This window comes from Medicago sativa, chromosome 6 (assembly GCF_051527215.1).
Source record: "Medicago sativa cultivar Bolivia chromosome 6, Bolivia_mono, whole genome shotgun sequence".
Lineage (NCBI taxonomy): Eukaryota > Viridiplantae > Streptophyta > Magnoliopsida > Fabales > Fabaceae > Medicago > Medicago sativa.
Genome location: NC_140754.1, coordinates 17,616,698 through 17,638,031, shown reverse-complemented (window position 1 = coordinate 17,638,031; position 21,334 = coordinate 17,616,698). Strand labels below are relative to the sequence as shown.

General features: G+C 32.9%; 3 protein-coding genes across 6 annotated transcripts; all 3 read left to right on the top strand.

The window, feature by feature from the left end:
• The first annotated feature begins 265 nt into the window (after positions 1 to 265).
• LOC146913327 (uncharacterized) lies at positions 266 to 2,134 on the top strand. The gene is made up of 2 exons (XM_085720911.1): positions 266 to 661; positions 1,322 to 2,134. The coding sequence occupies exons 1-2, from the start codon at positions 266 to 268 to the stop codon at positions 2,132 to 2,134; spliced, it is 1,209 nt and encodes a 402-aa protein (XP_085577037.1).
• A 1,125-nt stretch (positions 2,135 to 3,259) lies between these two features.
• Positions 3,260 to 8,001, top strand: PUX1 (plant UBX domain-containing protein 1). 2 transcript variants are annotated; one of them, XM_085716522.1, is made up of 7 exons: positions 3,260 to 3,409; positions 5,384 to 5,480; positions 5,626 to 5,694; positions 5,836 to 5,903; positions 5,989 to 6,118; positions 6,671 to 6,775; positions 7,562 to 8,001. In XM_085716522.1, exons 1-7 carry the CDS (start codon positions 3,344 to 3,346, stop codon positions 7,762 to 7,764), a joined length of 738 nt encoding a protein of 245 aa, XP_085572648.1. In that variant the 5' UTR covers positions 3,260 to 3,343; the 3' UTR covers positions 7,765 to 8,001. The 2 variants fall into 2 exon arrangements, with proteins under 2 accessions (XP_085572648.1, XP_085572647.1); XM_085716521.1 differs by having other exon boundaries at positions 5,623 to 5,694.
• A 3,862-nt stretch (positions 8,002 to 11,863) lies between these two features.
• Positions 11,864 to 19,553, top strand: LOC146913325 (glucose-6-phosphate 1-dehydrogenase 5, cytoplasmic-like). 3 transcript variants are annotated; one of them, XM_085716520.1, is made up of 16 exons: positions 11,864 to 12,058; positions 13,268 to 13,464; positions 13,861 to 13,946; positions 14,143 to 14,209; positions 14,302 to 14,488; positions 14,795 to 14,952; positions 15,036 to 15,104; positions 15,271 to 15,329; positions 15,983 to 16,019; positions 16,906 to 16,977; positions 17,178 to 17,325; positions 17,484 to 17,579; positions 17,777 to 17,847; positions 18,309 to 18,424; positions 18,958 to 19,003; positions 19,084 to 19,553. In XM_085716520.1, the coding sequence occupies exons 2-16, from the start codon at positions 13,288 to 13,290 to the stop codon at positions 19,249 to 19,251; spliced, it is 1,557 nt and encodes a 518-aa protein (XP_085572646.1). In that variant the 5' UTR covers positions 11,864 to 12,058; positions 13,268 to 13,287; the 3' UTR covers positions 19,252 to 19,553. The 3 variants fall into 3 exon arrangements, with proteins under 3 accessions (XP_085572646.1, XP_085572645.1, XP_085572644.1); XM_085716519.1 differs by having other exon boundaries at positions 13,262 to 13,464; XM_085716518.1 differs by having other exon boundaries at positions 11,982 to 12,191; positions 13,262 to 13,464.
• Positions 19,554 to 21,334: the final 1,781 nt, after the last annotated feature.

Here is a 21,334-nt window from a genome sequence, read left to right as displayed (position 1 = left end):
CATCAACATGTGTTACTGTTGATATGCTTCTTTCCCTTCTCCCATTGTATCATGTCTTGTTTCTTTTCTTTTTTCCAGATTTTAATTTTTTTCACTCAAGACCACGTTATCAAATGTTATTGTTTTCTTTTTTGTCCTGTTCTTATGTGTATTCTTTTATTATCAATACGTTTTTTTTTAAGGAATGAGTTTTGATTTATTAAGTAACTATTATCTGGATACGGTCATGCATAAGATGAATTTCCCGACTCTCTAGCGTAAATGGATGTCTGAATGTATTAGAACGGCTACAGCCTCGGTGTTGGTTAATGGGTGTCCTACAGATGAATTCCCCATGGAGAGAGGACTTCGTCAAGGTGATCCTCTATCTCCGTTTCTTTTTTTATTGGCAGCCGAAGGTTTCAATGTTCTTATGTTGTCGATTATAGAGGCCGGCCTGTTTCGTGGTTATTTTGTGGGAAACGACAGTGCACTTTGTCTTTCTCATCTACAGTTTGTTGACGACACACTCATCATCGGGGAGAAGAGTTGGTCCAATGTCCGGTCTATACGGGCAGTGTTGATGCTCTTCGAACAGGTATCTGGGTTGAAAGTGAATTTCAGTAAAAGCCTTCTGACAGGTGTCAATGTATCAGATTTTTGGTTGCATGAGGCAGCTCTGGTGTTGAATTGTCGTGTGGGAATTTTTCCTTTTGTGTATTTGGGGCTGCCTATAGGGGGGATCCTCGGAAGTTAGATTTTTGGAAACCGATTGTGAACTCTATTATTGCTAGGCTGTCGAGTTGGAAAAGCAAATTTCTTTCATTTGGTGGTCGTTTGATACTCTTGAAATATGTCTTATCATCTCTTTCAGTTTACTTTCTTTCCTTCTTCAAGGCCCCCGCAGGTATAATTTCTTCTATCGAATCTTTATTTAAAAATTTTTTTTTTTTGGGGGGGGGGGGGGGGGTGGTGAGGATTTTAGGAAAATTTCTTGGGTGGACTGGGACTCTGTCTGTTTATCGAGGGAGGATGGTAGATTAGGTGTGAGAAGGTTGAGGGAGTTTAATGTTTCTCTGTTGGGGAAGTGGTGTTGGCGTATGCTGGTTGATAAGGAGGGTTTATGGTATCGAGTCTTGAAGGCTAGGTACAGGGAGGAAGGGGGCGGCTGAAGGAGGGTGGGAGAGATAGCTCTTTGTGGTGGCGGATGATTTCTAGCATTCGCTGCGGTGTGGGGGTGAGGGAGGGGAGTTGGTTCGAAGATAATTTGCGTAGGGTAGTAGGTGGAGGAGGGAGCACATACTTTTGGTCAGATAATTGGGTGGGGGATGTGCCTTTACAGGTGCAATTTCCTTGCCTTTTTGATTTGGCAGTGGATAAATGGGTGACGGTGCGTCAGATGGAGAGGAGGGGATGGGTCGACGGTGGTGGTGCCTGGGAGTGGAGGAGGCGCCTTTTGGCGTGGGAGGAGGAGTCAGTGTCCCAATGTGCATCTCTGTTGCATAATGTTGTTTTGCAGGACCATATTATTGACAGGTGGCGGTGGCTTCTTGACCCTGTTCATGGCTATTCCGTTAAGGGTACTTACTCTTATCTCACGGCGCCGAGTTTCACTCCAGAGCATGTGCTGTCTGTCGATTTATGGAAGAAACAAGTTCCGCTTAAGGTCTCTGTTTTTGCTTGGCGTCTTCTCCGCAACCGAATCCCAACTAAAGACAACCTTTTCCATAGGCGCATCATTCCTCTTGACGACACTTCTTGTATTAGTGGGTGCGGTTCTTCCGAGACCACGGATCATTTACTCATTCATTGTGATTATTTCGGTATGGTGTTGCATCGTATCTATCAGTGGCTAGGCATCTCATTTATTGCTCCAGAGTCCGTTGGTGATCACCTTTATCATTTTGGTCACTTGGCGGGGTTACCGCGATTGTCTCACTCTTTTATGACGGTAATTTGGATGGCTACTGTTTGGGTTATTTGGAAGGAAAGAAACAACAGGATTTTTAACCAGAAGATTGACACTTGGGATCATTTAGTAGACAAAGTTAAACTTATGTCTTTTTCTTGGCTACAGGCGAACATGCCTACTTTCGCCTACAGTTACAATGACTGGTGGCGTCACCATTTACTTTGTATGGGTGTTATTTTGTAGCTTGTTTTGATTTATTTCGCTTCAGTAGTGTTTTTATTGGCACTAGACTTGTATCTGTGACTTTTGGTGGGTGGTTCTCTTTTGCACACCTTGTGCGAGATGAATCACCCTTTGTGTTATAATATATTCCATTTTGGCTTGTTCAAAAAAAAAAAGTAACTATTATTATTAGTAGTCATCAGTCTCATAATAGTAAAAAAAGGCTAAATTGCATTTTTGGTCCCTTAACTATTTAGGTAGTTTCACTTTGGTCCCTTAATTAAAATTTGATTTATTTTTGTCCCTTAACTTCTCTCTGTTACATATTTTGGTCCTTACCGTTAGTTTTAATTCAAAAACGTTAAGTTTTCTTCATCTTTTTCTCCTCTTTTTCATCTTCATATCATCTCCATCAACCTTCAACAACAAAAATCCAAGAAAAATTCCAGAAGAAAATGAAGAAAACCTAACGTTTTTGAATTAAAACTAACGTAAAGGACCAAAATGTGTAACGAAAAGAAGTTAAGGGATCAAAATAAATCGAATTTTAATTAAAGGACCAAAGTTATACTACCTAAATAGTTAAGGGACCAAAAATGCAATTTAGCCTAAAAAAACGATATATATCTCGTTCATTTCATTGTTAACAAAAAGTTATTTCAAATTCGATTTTTTTTTTTTGGTAATAAAATACTTATGGTTCACAAGTGCCCCGAGTCATTCTTTAAGGACCATAAGTAACAAATATTTATGAAAATATGTGTAATCAATATATTGGAAATCTAAATTAAATATTTGACTTTTTAATAGAATAATTACTTATTTTATAATGCTTAAAGAGTGTCTGGGAACAATTGTTAACAAGACCCTAAATTAAAATCTCTTGAAATCTTGAAAGTTAATACATTCCTGCACAATCTTTTAAAATCTTCAAGACTTTTTTTTTGTCAAAATAGTCTTTTAAAATCTCCATCCAATACTCTTCATAAACTATATTTTATTTATTTTTTTTGACAAATCCCCCCTAAACTATTTATAAAAAAGATATAAAAAAAAGATATAAAAAAAAAACTAATTTGAGAAAATATTTGAGGCACCGACTCAAAGAAAATAACAAATAAAAATAAAACAAAACAAAACAAAACGAACGAAAACATAGAACAAGTCACCAAAGGTTCTGTTCTTGTTCTTCGTTCATCATCGCCACTGTCACTCTTGTACAATTCTCTCATGGTAGTTGATCTCTCTCCTCAATCATCCAAAAGAAGAAGAAGAATCACCAACCCTCATTCAATGGTATTCTTCTCATTCACCTAAAAATCTCTTTTTTTTCATCTTCAATTTTGTATTTTTGATTGTTTTATTATTTATTTCTTGTTTTTTAGTTTAATCATGTAATTTTACCATCTGGGTCTTTTTTGTTTTCTAATTTTTCATCTGGGTTTTGTTTATTTATTTATTTTAATTTTTATTTGATTTTATTTGTGAATTATGTGTTAAAGGGTGATTGATTTATGTATCAAGAAGATGAATGTGTTGATTCAAAGTTAAAAAGTTTTAATTTTGTTGGTTTCAACATGAAAATAAATTAAGAGTAGCTAGTCAGATCACTGGAGGCAGAGGAAGACCTAAAAAAACTAAAAAAACTATAAGAGAGACGGTTAAGGAAGATTAGAGATTAATGAGTTGGACCGAATTAGGGTTTATGATAGAACATTACGACGTAATTTCATCCATGTAGTCAATCCTATTTAGTGGGATAGAACTTGGTTGTTGTTGTTGTTGTTGTTGTAGTAGAGATGTGAATGTTGCGTTGGATATGTGGTAAGACTAGGCGAGATATGATTAGAAACGACAACATTAGAGAGAGTTAGGGTAGTATCTTTGGTCGAAAAGACGGTGGAAACTAGGCTTAGGTAGTTTGTTATGTAGTAAGGAGAGTATGTCAGATGGAGTGGAGTCAAATCACCTAGAGGAAGAGGAAGACCGAGAAAAACCATAAGTGAAACAATTAAGGAAGTTCTAGAGATTAATGAGTTCGGTAGAAATATAGAATTTGATAGAAGTAGAAGATTATGGTGTCGTTTGATCAATGTATTCAAGTCAACCTCACTTAGTGAGATAATGCTTTGTTGATATTGTTGTTTAATGTTTTGTTGAGTTGTTTTTCTTGTTCTTCTTATCCTGTTAACCAAAAAGGTTGTACAGAAAACCTCTCTTATAAGGGATAAATAAAGTTTTTGCCTTTGTGAAGTGAGAAAAAAGAGTATTATAATAGCCAAAAAAGGACATAAAATCACAAATTAGATACAATCGTGTTTCTTTTTTTCGGTGCGTAAATAAATAAGAGAATTGCTGTTTATCACAATAAACTTCGCGAAGTACTCATTATCTCTAAGTGACCAATTAAAAGCTCTTCTTTTTGGAAAACACGGTTGGGGTAGCACTATTAGCATAGTATTTTTGACATGTTATCACTTATTTATGCCTTCGCACTGCTTTCGTGATCGTATTTCTCGTGACAAATATCATTTCCTAATAAATAATATCAGACTAAAATCATAAATAAAATAAAAGATGAAAGTTTTACGTGACACAAACACGCAGCCATCGATTGAGCGGATCTGAAGCTGTAATTGAGAACCTTAAATCCTTTGACTTTGTTCAATCAATTGAACGAATATGAGTATGACTCAATTCGTCATGGTATGTTTTCCTATCAGTTTTTGTGGAATATGCTCTTATCAATTTCAATTTTCTTCTGATGTGAATCACTCTTTAATTCGGTGTATTATGTTCTTTTAATGCGGTTAATGTGGTTGAAATAAAAGGTCAAACTAAACCAAACCATATACCAATGGATGTCTTTGATAAATTAATTCATTAGAACCCTATTAACAACCCTTTTTTTCTGACAACTTCAAATTCTCTTTTGTTAGAAAACATTGGTTATTGATTGCGTTTCGTGCCCCGTGTTCTTTACATCGGTTATTTTCAACTGTCTCAATGAGTCATTATGCACTAAAATTTAGTGCATGCCTAGGATAACTGTAAAATTGTTCTCTTTTCGGTCTTTTGTGAAAGCATCTTGTCCTTGAAATAACTGTTATCTTTGGTCATTTGTGAACCATGGTTTCTAGGTTTTTTGCTGTGTCGTACCATGCATATGTATGTTTATTTTTACTTATCTATCACAGCTATTTTGCCTAGTTGAAACTTGAAAGTTACTTCCTTTAACAGTTTTTTCATTGTCATGTTTTATGGAAACAGGCCACAATTGCAGAGATGCATGAAAAATTTGGACGAGAAATTCGTGTTTTTGAAACAATGTCACTTTCTGCATCACCAAATGATGCAGCAAACAAAGGTAGTAACAGCAATTTCACTTTGACCGTCTTTATGCCTTAAGATTAACGTATATTTAGAGTTTCAAGTTGTTGATGTTTGTATATATAATCTTCCTAATGTATCCTAATTAACCTTATATTTCTTGTTGGTATTTCCGGAAGAAGAGGAGACAGAAGAGTTCTATGAGTTTACTGCTGAAGATTATTACAAAATTTTGGCTACGAAAAAGGAAGGTAAAATTGATCCTAATCCTTCTGTTTGATAAAGAATGACCCAATGTTTATGCGGTTTTCAATATAAGCTTAGCCTAACATATATTCCCAGTTTTCAAAACTCGAATAAAATAACCATGTATTTATATATATTATGTACAGATAAATTCCTGAAGACTCGAAAACTTCGAGACGCAGATCTGGCAGCTCGCAGGTCAAGAATAACAAAGGTAATTAGATTTTCACGAATACTGAAGCACATCAGATCAATAAGGAACAAATTTATCTTATCATTTGGTTCAATCTTGTTTTCAGGCTGTAATTAGAGTTCGCTTCCCGGATAATCACACACTGGAAGCTACCTTCCATCCATCAGAAACCATTCAGAGTTTAATTGATCTCCTCAAGAAAGTTATTGCACAACCAGAGAAGCCATTTTATTTATGTAAGCATTTCAATATCCTGTATATGAATCTACTTTGAATTGTATTTGCTTGTGCAGTGGCATATATAATTGTGAATTTGTAGTGATCAACCGTATTTGCTTGTGCTATGTTATGCTCATAAGTTGCTTTTAGCTTATTTTAATAAGCATCTCGATATAGCTTATGTAAACACTTTATGTAGACTTTAGTTATGTCCTCTCTTTGATTTTCATCCACCCCAAATTCTGTTTTTGCTGTGAAAACAAAACTTGAGAACGCAAGTAGCTTTTCAATGTGCAAATCCAAACAAAAATAACTTATTGAATTTAAGAATTGATGACATAAACATAATTAAACTGTCATGCTTAATAGCTTCTTCAAAAAAAAAAAAAAAAACTGTCATGCTTAACACTTATTTAATAAGAGTTTAATTAAGGTGTTTCTCAAAACGCCGCCTAATTTATAGCAACTCGTCTTTTGATATGAATTAGAAGATTTCATCGAATTGAAAGTTCATTTGATTGTGTGTACTTAACTTAAACGAATCATCACATGTGCTTTTTATAATGCAGATACTACTCCACCTAAGAAGCTGGTCAAAGACATTTCCCAGGATTTCTATACTGCTGGATTTTGCCCTGGTGCCATTGTGTACTTCTCATATGATGTTTCAAATGGTGAGTTTTCTGTTCATGCTCACTTAGTGGAAAAATATTTTCTTGTTGTAGTTGTTGATTGCTGTCATGCCATAGCATGGTTGCTAGGTTGTTGTTTTGTGTCGTACCTAGTGTTACCGATTGTAGACCATGGCAAAAAGCCAAAAACGCCATCGTGCTGCTATCCTTCACAAACTGGCCATGCCGATTTGCAAAAACTCTGTCACAATGGCCGATGTTCCACAACACTGGTAGTACCATTGCTAGGGCTGTTGCCGTGTACCCACCGGTCACAAATATAAGCAAAAATTTACTTTTTAGGTTCATTCAATAAATGATGTATGTGGTCTATTTAATAGTCCACATGCATCATTTATTGAATGAACCTAAAAAGTGAATTTTTGCTTATATTTGTGACCGGAAGGTGTATATTCATAGGAAACTGCCAAAGGAATTATGCATGTTACTTTACTTAAATAAGTTAAAACTGAACCCTGTGGTGTATTTTTCGCAACGCCAATGTTTCTCTGTAACTTGGTGTAGTTTTTCTGCTGTATTTTTGTCAACTATCTCATCTAACAGATTCCTTTAAATTTGCTTGCAAACTATTTAGTTTTTCATTCAGGAGAGGATTTCATCGTGCAATTGTGAATATCATTCATAACAAAATTATGTTTTACTGTTTGTAATTGTGATATGTTGATATATTAGAGGTTATGTTGATATTTTCTTCTTCACCAGGATTTGAATCCGAATCCTTTAAGCTCTTTGATATATTTATTAACTTGGTGTTAATGGGATATTTAGGTGATAGCAGCAACGATGGCCCTTACCTACCCGAAGAGGTCCTGTCTTTGAAAGGTTTGAATTTCTCTGACGATAAAGGCCAGTCGTCAAATCCTGCACAGTCTGAGCCGGTGTCTGCTGAGCCTGTCGTGCAATCTCCTGCTGTTGAAGAGAGAAAACCGGCGGAGAAAAAGCTTGTCAAGCCAAAGTGGTTGAAAATGTGATATCATTTTCCCAACAGTAGTTAAGTGGTTAGTTGATGGAGGGAACTTTCCTTGTTTTGTGCATGTATGTATGAGTTCTTCATTTTGGTTTTTTTTTTTCTCATAGCTAATGTTATTGGCATATGGGATATTTATTTGGTGTATCATGTTACTTGGCATATGGATATGGTTTTTTTTTTTTTTGAAGTACATGGGCCTTTTCTCATACCTAATGGTAATATTTTCAAATTTTATGGATTTTTCTTTCCCTCCTCTCAAGGTCGAGGAGGTCTCATGTTCGATTCCTCCATGTGCTAATTTCGGTGGACCAAGTCCATACAAAATCATGCTCTAACTTTAAATGAGCCTTCCTTGCAAGTGAACGGTAGGATTGAACTCTTCGGATTAGTCGGTTCTTGGGTTAGATACAAAGTTTTTTTTTAAAAAAATAATATATTATTGGATTTTTTATTTTATTTAGGGTTCAGATCTATCATGAATGCATCCTTTTTCAACAAATAACAAAGATAGGGATTTTCATATTATTGGATTCAGTTTTTTCTACATCTCTATTTCATTTTATTTCTCTCCATCTCTTAAATATTCTCACTCACGATCATTTTCATATTTCTCTCGGGCGACTCTTGTTTTTGTTAGAGAATGATCCTGCATAGAATATTTTTTTTTTCCCAAGTAACTTAGCAGTTATAATTCACCTTTTTAAAGTGAAAAGTGGGTGTACAGGTTCTAACAATTGCCCCTACATACCAGCATCTCTGTTAGATACGTACAAATATCGAAACAATGACATCTATTTTTTTTTTAGATAAACAGAATGACAAATAATCGTTGAAACTCATATACACAAATGGTGGGGTCGAGGTTCGTACTCCGTTCACAATGTTCATCCTAACGATTTTAATATTTTTATCCGTTGAATTAGACTAGTGACATACTCCATAATTTATAACATATCTAGAAAACTATTTCACATTCAATATATACAAATCAAATTCTTTGATTTAACTAAGAACATACGTGACCCATCAATCATCATCATCATAAATCACATGAGAGACTTCCTTATTTCATTAGCAGCCATGATGATGATATAAAGAAAGTATAAATATTTTGTTTTCTTTCTTCTTTTTGACTAAAATAAAGGGCTAAAACTAGATAATGTAAATAATAACAATAATTTTAATTTTTGCCCACCCACTCCCTTGTTTTCTTTTATAATAAAGTAAGACATGTTGGGTTTATTCAACTTCCATCAACTTTTACGGTAAAAGAAAATTTTCCATGATTTCTTTTTGGCAAATGGTAATAGTTCCATAATTTTAGTTACAAGGAAAAAAAATTAATAAAAAATAATAAATTATTAAAAATCATGTATAACATAACATCAGTTTCTTTATTGATTTTTTCCGGTCCACTTCTACTTTTCATGTATGTTTAAAAGTTTTGTAGAAAAAAAAGTATGTTTAAAATTATATATTGGTGTCAAAATAAAATTATACACATCATTTAAACGTAATTCCGTGTGCACAAGTCGCTCAACTGGTAACAATGTTAAACTTGTCAAACCGGACGTCAAGATCAGAGTTTGAACTCTGACATCTCTACTATTATGTGAGTTTTCAATAACTTTATCATTTTGTCTATCTACTAAAAAAATAAATGTAATTCTTGTTGTTGAATATATATAGACAAAAATAATGAATGGTTTCCTATTGTTTATTGGATTAATCATAAAACTAACCCTTTTCAATGAACAAAGATTGTTAATTGTGACAAGATGTATATTTAAAGAACTATTCTATTCTATAGAATCTATAAAATCAAGTTGTATATATTACGACCATTATCTTTTGTCGGATTCACTACATGATTGCAAATATAAAAATGAAATCTCCCATTATCAACATCAAATTATTTATATATTACTTTATATAAAAATAAAATAAAGTAAAACTATATATTACTTTATTTCCTCTTAAAAAAAATTATATATTGCTTTATTTGTGCAATCAAATAGAAGGAAATCATTTGAAATTGACCAGAAAAGACAGCAAATTTGTTAAACAATCACAATTTTTTTTTTGGTCAAGAAAAATCACAATTAATTATGTAAAAAAATCACAATTAATAATGAGTATTAATACCATTTATTACATTGATGATTTATTACGATAATCTAAATTTATGTGTGATGTTGTCTATTCAGAATATGGAAGAATATATAATATCCTCTTCGAACTTTTTATTTTAAATACAAAGAAGTGGGGTGTCTGAGATTTGAATACTACCCTTGCATGTAATATGCAATATCATTATTAACTGAGTTAAGCTCACGGAAATTAATTAATTACATTTATAATAGGAAAATTTACAATCATTTATACACCATAACTACTATAAACAAAAATATCATCTTCACATTCATTTAAGAATTTATGCATGTGTTTATAATATAGATAGCTACATCAATTATTTAATGAATTTAATATATATTTTTATGGGAAATGCTAACCGGTGCCCCCGGGGCACTGGTTAAGGATATGAAAAAGGAAATTTTATAGTAGTTAATGCATTGAAATTGTGTAATTAATTTATAATAAAGTTAAAAACAGTTTCCTTTTATGATAATAATTTCCTTTTATGGTATGCTTAACCAGTGTCCTGGGGCACCGGTTAGCAGAACCTTTTTTTTATTACAACAATGATCAGATATTAAATCATTGATGGAGTAATAATCATTTTGGTATTGAACATGTAATGAGTAGTCACAGTAATAGTCTCTATTAATTTTCGAACGGAGTTGTGTTGCAAATTGCGGTCTTAACGAGGACAGAGATAATTTATTTCTAAATTGCGTTTTTTTGGTGGTATATGGCAGCACGTTGTGGGATGGCTTGACTTCTCAACAATTTTCATGGCTCTTTTCAAAATCATTTTCATCAGTTTGGAGGGCTTCATGGCTTTTCGAAAAAAATCAAATGAATCCATGAACATTATTTCGATGTCAGTTGTCTGGGCAATATGGAAAGAGCGTAATAACAGAGTGTTTTTGTAAAGGAAAGATGACAATTAGTTGCATGCGATTTGCGAAAGGGTGAAGCTTCAGTCATTTTCGTGGTTGAAGTCGAAATACACTATTTTCGATTTTGATTATCAATTGTGACGGCAAAGTCCTTTAGCTTGCTTAATGAGTGTTTTTTAGCTTGCTTAATGAGTGTTTTTTAGCTTGTTCTTCTTTTACTTTCTTTTTCTTCAGTTTGCCTTTGAGGCGTTTTGTACGGTGTGTATGACTTTTGATTGTGTCTAGGTCTTTTGGCACTCCTTGTGCTAAAGCGTCTAGCTGTGTTTTTTAATATATCATTTTGCCTTTTTCAAAAAAAAAAAATCTAATTAGTCTCTGACGTTAAAATAATATCTCAATACTCATAATAACTATTTTCACTAGCGAAAAGACGAGCACGTGAGTATCTGTCTTTCCGCTCTTTTTATTGTGTTAACGTTTAAAAATTATGAACGGTATTTTTTTTTATGAAATTTTGATTTTGATTAGAACTAAAATCATAAATGTTTGTTGTTTTCAAGTTATAACAAATCAAACTAACCATGATTATCTATTTCATTGATACTAACAAATAACAATATAACAGAAAATATAATCTAAATTTTTTTTTTCTTAATGACACCAACAACAATCTTTATTATAGAAAAAAATTGTTTAAAGATATAATTGAGATAATGAAAAGTAAGTATAAATATACCCATCTAGTTTGTTACACTTTTTAAATGATAAAAGAAAAAAAAAAACTGAACATATACACTCATATCGTGTTTGTTACACTATTATTTTAATATTTAAATTTATTCTTATCTATTTGTTACTTGTGATATTTGTATTTTTGGAAGGAAAATGACAGTCCAAAAGTATAGATATATGAATCGATATAATAATAAATACTAAGTGCTTTATAAGGATTTCTTTAATAAAAAAAAATATTTACAAGGATTGATATGACAACGTTAAGATTAATGTAACATTTTAATATGAATGACTATAATTCATAACATAGATCATATAAGTCGGTAATCAAATACAAGATGCATCAGTAGAGTGAGTGGGTGGACTTAAATGGTTGTGTTGTGTTGTGTCTGTCACAATCATTAATTGACTCTAAAGATGAAGTTGTTAAAGTAACCAACTCTGTTCTGTTCCAAACCTTACAAAACAATCTTCGAATCCTGTTCTGTTCTGTTCCAAACCCCTTTCTTTGGTTTCTTTATTCATAACTTTATCAACGTAATTCTCAATACCCTTTATCTCAAATTTTACATTTTTGATTTCATTATTATGATTTGATGAATTTTTGTTCCAATGTTGTTTCTAATTCAGATTTTGATCAGTTTCTTCCAAAAAGCTTTGTTTTTTATTGGTATTATGTGAAATTCTATGAATTATTATTGTTTTTGATATTGGTGTGAAATTAGGAATCAAATTTTTAGGAATAATTGTTGGTTTGTATATTTTTCTTCAATTTAGTTTATGTTGTTAGTAAACTTGGATTGGATCCTCTGCAGCTAGATTAAGGCTCTGTTTGGCAATGCCAGATTTTGAGCTTATAACTTATAAGCTCATATGACAAAAAAATACTCTTTGATAACATTTTTCTAACAAGCTTATTGGTTATTTTTACTAGCTTGTAGCTTACTTTGATAAGCTAATTCAATCAGCTTATAGCTTAAGGGCTTGTTTTGATTGACTTATTTTTTAGCTTATGCAAATAAAGAAGCTTTTATGTTAATTCATAAGTTCACACTAGCCAAAATTGTATCTTCATAAGCAGTTTTTTCATAAGTTACCTTGACAAGCTTATGAATAATACATAAAAGCTTATTTATTTGCATAAGCTGTTTTCTATAAGCTCAAAATAAGCCAATCCAAACGGGCCCTAAAGCTTATTTTGATAAGCTAATTCAATTAACTTATAGCTTATAACTTTCTTTTGAAAACTTAGTGTACGGCCTAAAGACCGATTAATCTGGGAAATCAATTCCACTGACCCCTCAGTATAGCCACTGTATGGACTAGCCCACAAAAATGATAAGTTATAGCTTAAAGTTTATAATTTATTATTTTTTCTCTGAATTTTACCCCTGTTATCTTACTTGAAATAAAATTAAATATTAATAAACATATTTTTTTTGTCATTTCATGTTTTTAAGCTAGTTCGACTGCTAATTTTACCAAACACTACAAATTCAATCTGCTAGATTATCCACTATAAGTTATATGTTAGCTTATAAGCTTTCGCTATAACCTCATCCTTGGTAAGCTGGTTTATCAACTATCTACTATTTTTGCCAAACAGAGCCTTAAGATTTAGAATTTTTTTTGGCGGCTGTCTGCGGAGGATCCAAGTCCTTATTAATGTTATTGTAGGATGCAAGTTTATTTTTGTCCAAATTTGGTCGATTCTAACTTATTTGATTGATATCATACCAGATACAGGTTTTTGGTACTTCTGGAGGATGGCAACAAAGGATTGTTGGCATTGTGTGCAAAGATCTAGCATAGAAGATGACTCCCCTGTATCAGTAGATAATAATGGACCTGAAAATGGAGCACTTTCAATTGTTGTGCTTGGTGCCTCCGGTGATCTTGCTAAGAAGAAGACATTTCCAGCACTCTTCAACCTGTACAAGCAGGTTCGGTTCGGCAACACCCAGTTTTTGTGTTTAGTTTTACGAAGCACTGATACACAGACACCAAACACGACACTGATACTAACATGTAGACACTAGTAATAATTTGAAAAGGTAGAAGTGATTGAATGTAACTACATGTGTCAGAGTCAGATGCCAACACGTGTCGAACAATGGCTAGACCTTCTGGTTTATGACATGACTAATATAACTGTGTCGTTTGATTTGCATAGTTGACACACGTTCCAAAAGCTTTCGTTGTTAATTTTTGGTGTTTGTTGATAATTTGAGTCAATATCCGTTCCTAATTCATCGTTTTACCTGAAATACTTTCTAAAGACGTTTGTTACTCTTATCTGAACCAAAAGGTTTTCTAAATTTTCGTTGCTATATTTGCAGGGATTCCTACTTGCAAATGAAGTCTGTATTTTTGGTTATGCAAGGACAAAAATCTCTGATGAAGAATTGAGAAACCGCTTACGTGGGTGAGGTTTTCTTATGTTCTCCAATATTCATAAAACCAGTAGATTTTTTTCAGAAATCAGTTGTTTCTGCTTCTTCACAATCATAGATTTGTTTTCAGTAAGTAGATCACTCAAATGAATAACGAAGTGCATTTCTCGGATCTTTATGTTTATATTAGCTAAATAATTTACTATGAAGTTTGTTCCTAATATGCAGTTATCTTGTTAAGGAAAAAGATGCTTCCCCTGAAAAGTTAGAGACTGTATCGAAGTTTTTACATCTGGTTAGCATTTGGGTCATTGGTTCATTTTATAACTTTCTGCAATTTTCTTTGATCAAATGATCATTCTCTTTTTCGATTTCTCTTGCCTATAGATCAAATATGTAAGTGGCTCTTATGATACCGAGAATGATTTCCGTTTGTTGGATAAAGAAATTTCCAAGCACGAATCTACAACAAACACTGCTGAGGGCTCTTCTCGGAGGCTTTTCTATCTTGCACTTCCTCCTTCGGTGTATCCATCAGTTTCCAAGATGATCAAGACTGCTTGCATGAATAAATGTAAGATGATTTAATCATACCTTGTTTTTGAGATGATCAAGACTAGGTTTTGGATTCACCGCTTAAATTTTGAATCAGTATCACACTATGAAGCATGGACACTCCTCGAATCAGGCGTGTCCCGGTGTTGGACAAGTGATGTGTCTGACACCGACACGACACCGACACATATAATATATATACTGAATTATGTGATTTTCTCAAATTATTAGTGGTGTCGGCATGTTAGTGTCCGTGTCATGTCTGGTGTCTGTGTTGGTGTTTAGTAATGTTATATTGATGCTTGCATATATTTCAATTTTGTAGCTGATCATGGTGGGTGGACACGTATTGTTGTTGAGAAGCCTTTTGGTAAGGATCTGGAATCTTCAGAGCAACTCAGCACTCAGATTGGAGGGTTATTCGAAGAACCACAAATTTACCGTATTGATCACTACTTGGGAAAGGAATTAGTGCAGAATATGGTAGTGAATGACCATATATTACGACACACTTCTTGCTTGCTTCAGAAACACTTCCTAATATCTTTGTTTGACTTATATTCCAGTTGGTGCTTCGTTTTGCAAATCGCTTGTTCTTGCCTTTATGGAATCGCGACAACATTGCTAATGTGCAGGTGAGAAATTTTTTCAAAGTTATGTTGGGTTAAACTTCAGTGATACTATTGAAATTAGAGAAGGCACTATTAGTTGGGATCGACAATTCATATTTCATTTTGTTTTATCATTTCCGTCGAATCTTGTTTAAACTTTGACTTTTTTTGGCTTTTTTTCCTTTGGCAGATAGTTTTCAAAGAAGATTTTGGCACTGATGGTCGGGGTGGATACTTTGACCAGTACGGGTATGTGTGCTAATTTTCTGCGTTTAATATTTTGTTGCGACAAGTCGTGGCAATAATAGGTTGTAAACTGAAGTGTTATTCAGAAATTTTGATATCGGGATATTACATATATGATTTGCGATAAGAAAGTAGAAGTTAAGATGAAAGGAAAATTTTACCGCATAATAGTATGAGTTTGTAACTGAATGTTAGGCAGTAAAATGCCACGAAAGTAAACTCAGTGCCACACAAATGGAGATGTTAATGTGGATGAATGGTCAGATAAGAGAAGATTATAAGTATGAGTTTTAGAAGGAAAAAAATTGGATAAATTCCGTTGTAAAGAAAAGATAGTAGAATCTCGAGTTACGTGGTTTGAACATATGTAAACTCATAAAAGCGACTGAAAGGTGAATTAACCAGATGTAGAGTAGTTAGATGTGGAGAGAGACCAAGGAAAATAATATAGGACAAAGTCTCGAGAGAGACTTAGATGTAAATGGCATATCCTTAAACTTAGTACGTGATAGGCAATTATGGTATGTTCTGATCCATGCAGTCAACTCCACCTCGTGGGATAAAATACGGGGTTGATTGGTTGTTATATTTTGTAATAATCTTCTATCATTAAGATCAGTAAACCAAAATAATTAATGTACTTTTTTTATTTGCAGAATTATCCGAGATATAATTCAAAACCATCTGCTACAGGTGATGCCTTCATTTTATACTGAAATAAATTTTTATATTTTGACATTGTTTATTTTTGTTGGTGATATGACCTTCTTATAAAGTCATTTAGATTCTTTGGTGCAATATTGAAAACAAAATGATATATGCACAAAAACTTGACTAAATTTTTTGTGCTGAATATTAAAGCATTGAATTTGTAATGTTTGGAAGAAAAAAAAATTTAATAGGCATTTAATAAAGTAAGTAAAGCTACTGGCTACACTAAAGGCAACATTTCCTATCAATGATTTAGGATCTGTTTGGATTGACTTATTTGAGCTTATCTATTGGCATAAACATTTGCGAGACCGTCCAGGAGAGCTTATAGAAATAACTTATGACATGTTCATAAGCTATCTTCAGTTTATTTCTATAAGTTCTCCAGAATAACTTATTAAAACAGTTTATAACTTCAAATGAAAGTAAATTGACTTTATTCGATCGTTGTTATAGAAATATCTTATACCTAAGCACTTATATGATAAACACTTAATTAAGTTGTTTATCAAACATGATCTTAAATAAAGGCTAGTTGCCTGCTGCTGGTTGCTTTTGGTGACCTTGCATTTGATGTTTTTGCCACCTTACCACTACTTTGTATTTTACTATGTTTTAACAGATAATAGTAAATCATTTTCAGTTCTGACATTTTTCATTTAAAGCATTGGATTGAGTTTGAAACTGACCATAGTAATACTTAAACATACTTTTTGGTTTTGCAATATATACATTTTTGTTAACCTTGTTATGTAAGTGTCAGACATTTATGAAACTTAGAAGACCTATTAACTAGTCTATGATAGTTTTGTAATTCAGACATTTATGTGCCTAATATGTGAATCTTATTGTTTTTCGACAAACTCAGATTTTTTGCTTGGTTGCTATGGAAAAGCCTGTTTCTATGAGGCCAGAGCACATTCGGGACGAGAAAGTGAAGGTTTGTTTTTTCCTTTCAATTTATGTGGATATATTTACCCTCTTTTGTCATTTAATTCAAGCCTCTCGGGTTCTGATATAAGTAATCAATGTCAGTACTCAGTAGAAAATTGCCAGTTACCCTTTTATGTTTACCTAGAGTTTTATCTTTGAGTTGAACTTGTCTCAATATCTTTTTCTGTTCAATATAAAAAAATGCAGGTTCTGGAATCTGTACTTCCTATTAAAGATGAGGATGTTGTTCTCGGACAGTATGAAGGCTATAGAGATGATCCAACTGTACCTGACAATTCAAACACTCCAACTTTTGCAAGTGTTATTCTGCGAGTGCACAACGAAAGATGGGAGGGTATGTGAAAAGCTTAAGCATTTTTTTTTCCTAAATCACAAATTGCACTGTAGATTTAGGGGAAATTTTGGACCTCCCTTTGAATTATTTGTGTATGTGCTTCTGTTGCGTGCATGCAGCTTTCATAATCTCTTGTATTTCTATGCTTTTCGTGTTAGGTGTTCCTTTCATACTAAAAGCAGGGAAAGCCCTAGATTCAAGAAAAGCAGACATACGAATTCAGTTCAAGGATGTTCCCGGTGATATTTTCAAGTGTAAGGAACCATATCTTTTTCTTTTTTACTTAGGTGAATTCTCTTCAATGCATTCTTCTGTAACATGCATTGAAGAGATTACATCAAAAGGGGTATTATATTAGCTAGCCTGTATTTTCCATATCTTAACGACAAATACCGTTTGGCAAAAACATCAACTTATGTTAATAATTTATTGAATGCTTATTCTATTTTAGGTCAGAAACAGGGTAGAAATGAGTTTGTTATGCGCCTGCAACCTTCAGAAGCTATGTACATGAAGCTTACGGTATGTCTACTATTCTGATAACTTTGTACCTATGAAGCACCGACACCGGACACGACGCTGACGCTGACATTGACATGTCAACTCATGTTATAATTTGAGAAAATGGAATAATCACTTGCATCGGTGTCGGACACACCTTCAATCTAAAGTGTTGGTGCTACATAGCTCTATAACGAGAAATGTCTTGCCATTTATTTTACCTGATCATCCATTGATAGTTCCCTATCTATGTTATTGAGGAAATTGTTTTTGTATAGGGATATAATTTTCATGACACTGTTTGGAATCAAATTTTGTTTAAACACGTTTGGTGACTTTGCTACATAACATATAGCTATCTTGTGATAATGAAATAAATATTCATAAGTACATGTCAAATTCATCATGCTCTGGTCATTAAATGGGAATATCATTAAACGATATTTCTTTGAGTAGAATGACTTGTTCGATGTCTCATGCAGGTCAAGCAACCTGGACTGGAGATGTCAACAGTTCAAAGTGAACTAGATTTGTCATACAGACAACGCTACCATGATGTAACCATTCCAGAGGCCTATGAGCGTCTCATTCTTGACACGTATGTTACTTTTCCTAATTCATATTTACGACATGTTTTTGTTGCTACTTTTTTTGAAGAAGCAATGTTTTTGTTGCTTCTAAACACAAGTCTCAAGATGCTAAAAGGTATATAAAAAGAATTTGAATTGCATGAATTATTAGTACAATTTTTTATTCATTTGAGATAGCCTAAAGTGCTTATGAAGACTTAAAATGGTTTTGTCATGTTTGGAGATTTCTGATTAGAATTGACTCTTCCTTTATAATTGATTCTAACTTGAAGTTAGTGATTAGAATTGACTCTTCCTTTATATTTGATTCTAACTTGAAGTTAGGATTGATAAGTTTTGCCTCTAAGCATGTTTTCTACACTCAAATTTATTGTCCAACCTACTTTTACCGTTTTACATGAATGTATACACATAAATCACTTCTAACTAAAATCAATTTTTTCGCCACCGTAGAACTAAACACATGCTTAGCAATCAGTTTATTTGTTTGAAAGAAATCGACTTAAATTTATAGTAATGAAAATTGGAATATATTTTGCAGAATTAGAGGTGATCAGCAACATTTTGTTCGCCGAGACGAGTTAAAGGTAAGCTCTCTATATGCTTCATAGATTATTGCGACACGGTCTTGTTGATTCACTAACGTTGTATTTAATCTCGTATGCAGGCATCTTGGGAAATCTTTACACCACTTTTGCACAGAATTGATAAGGGTGAATTCAAGTCAATCCCTTACAAATCTGGAAGTAGAGGTCCTAAACAAGCTGATGAATTGCTGGAAAAAGCTGGATATGTTCAAACACATGGTTACATTTGGATCCCTCCTACTTTGTAGAAATATCGGTGCCTTCATACGTTACCGGCTTACACTGAATGAGGATTTTCAGTTACTTATACTCACTCAATAAACTTGAGAAGATTACATTGGAACTGTGAGTTTTTTTCTACAAGGTTTATTGCATTAAGCTTTCAAAATAAATGCCAGTGGTTTCACTTGGTTTGTGTAACATAATGTTCTTCTGGTTGCAAAAGAAATGGAAAATAAAGCTCATTCCTCTTTTGTATAGTTTTTCAAATAAGAGATTATGTAATGGCTATGTATCAACAATAAAATAAAATTACAGTCACCTTGTTAAATTTTACTGTGATGTTATATTATTTTTAAAGACGTCCTCGTGAGTTTAGCTCAGTTGCTAAGGACAATGCATAATATGTGCAAGGTCCGGGGCTCAAACCTCGGCCACCACAAAAAATAATATTATTTTTAAAGACTTAATCTAGTCTTTTGGTGTTTTATCTTTTACTGAAAATTTATTTTGATATTTTATCTTTTAAAAGATTCATTTTACTCATTTTTAGGTAAAGTTATACAAATTTACCCTTATAAAAAAAAATCACCGTTTTAATAATTTCTGTTAAATGTAAATTGGACCGTTGAATATTCCACGTGGTGCATGTGTCGTGTTAAAAAAAGTTTGGTATATATGTAGTGAAAATTTTTCTTTATCTTTTTTTGTCAAACAGTATAGTGGTTAGAAATTCACTCCTTTATGAATAAGTGGGAAATCCAGAGTTTGAACTTCGACCCTTGCATATTCCACGTGATTTGAGACGAATTGTTCGAGAGAATCCGAGTTTGATTCCTGAATAAAACAATTTTTAGTCTGGCTATTCTTACCTCACAGTCGAACTTCGAATTACTATGGTCCCTTTCCCCTTGGAACCGGAGGATTAATGAAAAAAAAATCCTAATTTGAATTAGGGTTAATTATTTTCAACGGGTCTCAACATTATCTGTCAAAAAAAAAAAACCCTTCTCAACATTATGGAATTTAGAAATGATGTTAAATGGAAATATCATGGCAGCAACTACTGCAACAAATATATATCCATTCTATGGAATTTAGACATTTTTTTGGATTTTCCAACTGAATAAGACATCCATAATAGGCAGGAAAAACCACATAACAAAGTCAAAGTACATACATATACAAGCAGATTACAAAGGGATTAAGCCAAATTTTATACCTTCACTAAATAAAATAAAATAAATAACTAAAGCACAAGAAAGACTTTGGAATGCCAAAAGATCAAATAGTAAAATCCTGAAAAGTAAGGCTTTTCTTTACTGTATCATAGAAAGAAAAAAAAGTACCAATCAATTTAAAATAGTTGAGTAAAAAATGATAATTGTACAAATCAATTTGCTTCCATTCAAGGATCACTTGAGTATTTGGATAATAGTTAGGGTTTTATACCTCAAAATTTTGAGTATAAAAAGAGGCTAAAATAAATTTACTTTTGTTTTTTTAGGAGAAATTTAATTTAACTATAAATGTATAATATATGGCAAATTAGTAATGCTTGTCCAACTCAATTAGACAAGATGATAGCCTCATATTCTTCATAATTTAGGTTTGAACTTTGTACTAACTAAACCTTGATTGTTTTTTTGTTGTATTTTAATTTTATATGTCTTGTGCTATTTTTTTAAGATCTCCCTGAAAAAATTGATTTAGACTTTTAAACATGGTAGATCGGCCTAATTAGAAAAAGTTTGTTATAAATTAATAACTTTTACATAAGAATAACTTCTTTTTTTACAAAAGAAGGGGGGTAAAGGGATCACCTATGCAAAATCCTTATCATATATTAAAAGAAAGAAAAAAGTACAAAGAGAACCAAAATCTTAAAAAAAAAAAAAAAATTAGCGGAAAAAGGAAAAACAAAAATAGGGATAAAGCCTAAAAATCATGAGAGGCAACTCCCACCAAAGAGTTAGCGAGGCGAACGGCTAGAGGCATCTTCCTTGAACCCTTTGCTCGCCTTAGGCTGTTGCTTTTTCTTCTTTCTCTTTCTTGGGACCACCAATTGATATGGTTGATCTGTGTCGACAATTTTATCTAGAATTCTGCTCT

Bases quoted from the DNA above. Each gene is read 5' to 3' on its own strand.
- LOC146913327 (XM_085720911.1), top strand. From the start codon at position 266: ATGTCTGAATGTATTAGAACGGCTACAGCCTCGGTGTTGGTTAATGGG. The intron at 662-1,321 runs GTGTTGAATTGT...GTGCCTTTACAG, and splicing joins GGTTGCATGAGGCAGCTCTG to GTGCAATTTCCTTGCCTTTT.
- PUX1 (XM_085716521.1), top strand. From the start codon at position 3,344: ATGGTAGTTGATCTCTCTCCTCAATCATCCAAAAGAAGAAGAAGAATC. The intron at 5,481-5,622 runs GTAGTAACAGCA...TATTTCCGGAAG, and splicing joins AAATGATGCAGCAAACAAAG to AAGAGGAGACAGAAGAGTTC. The intron at 6,119-6,670 runs GTAAGCATTTCA...TTTATAATGCAG, and splicing joins AGAGAAGCCATTTTATTTAT to ATACTACTCCACCTAAGAAG.
- LOC146913325 (XM_085716518.1), top strand. From the start codon at position 12,134: ATGTTGTTTCTAATTCAGATTTTGATCAGTTTCTTCCAAAAAGCTTTG. The intron at 14,489-14,794 runs GTAAGATGATTT...TCAATTTTGTAG, and splicing joins GACTGCTTGCATGAATAAAT to CTGATCATGGTGGGTGGACA. The intron at 18,425-18,957 runs GTATGTTACTTT...TATATTTTGCAG, and splicing joins GAGCGTCTCATTCTTGACAC to AATTAGAGGTGATCAGCAAC.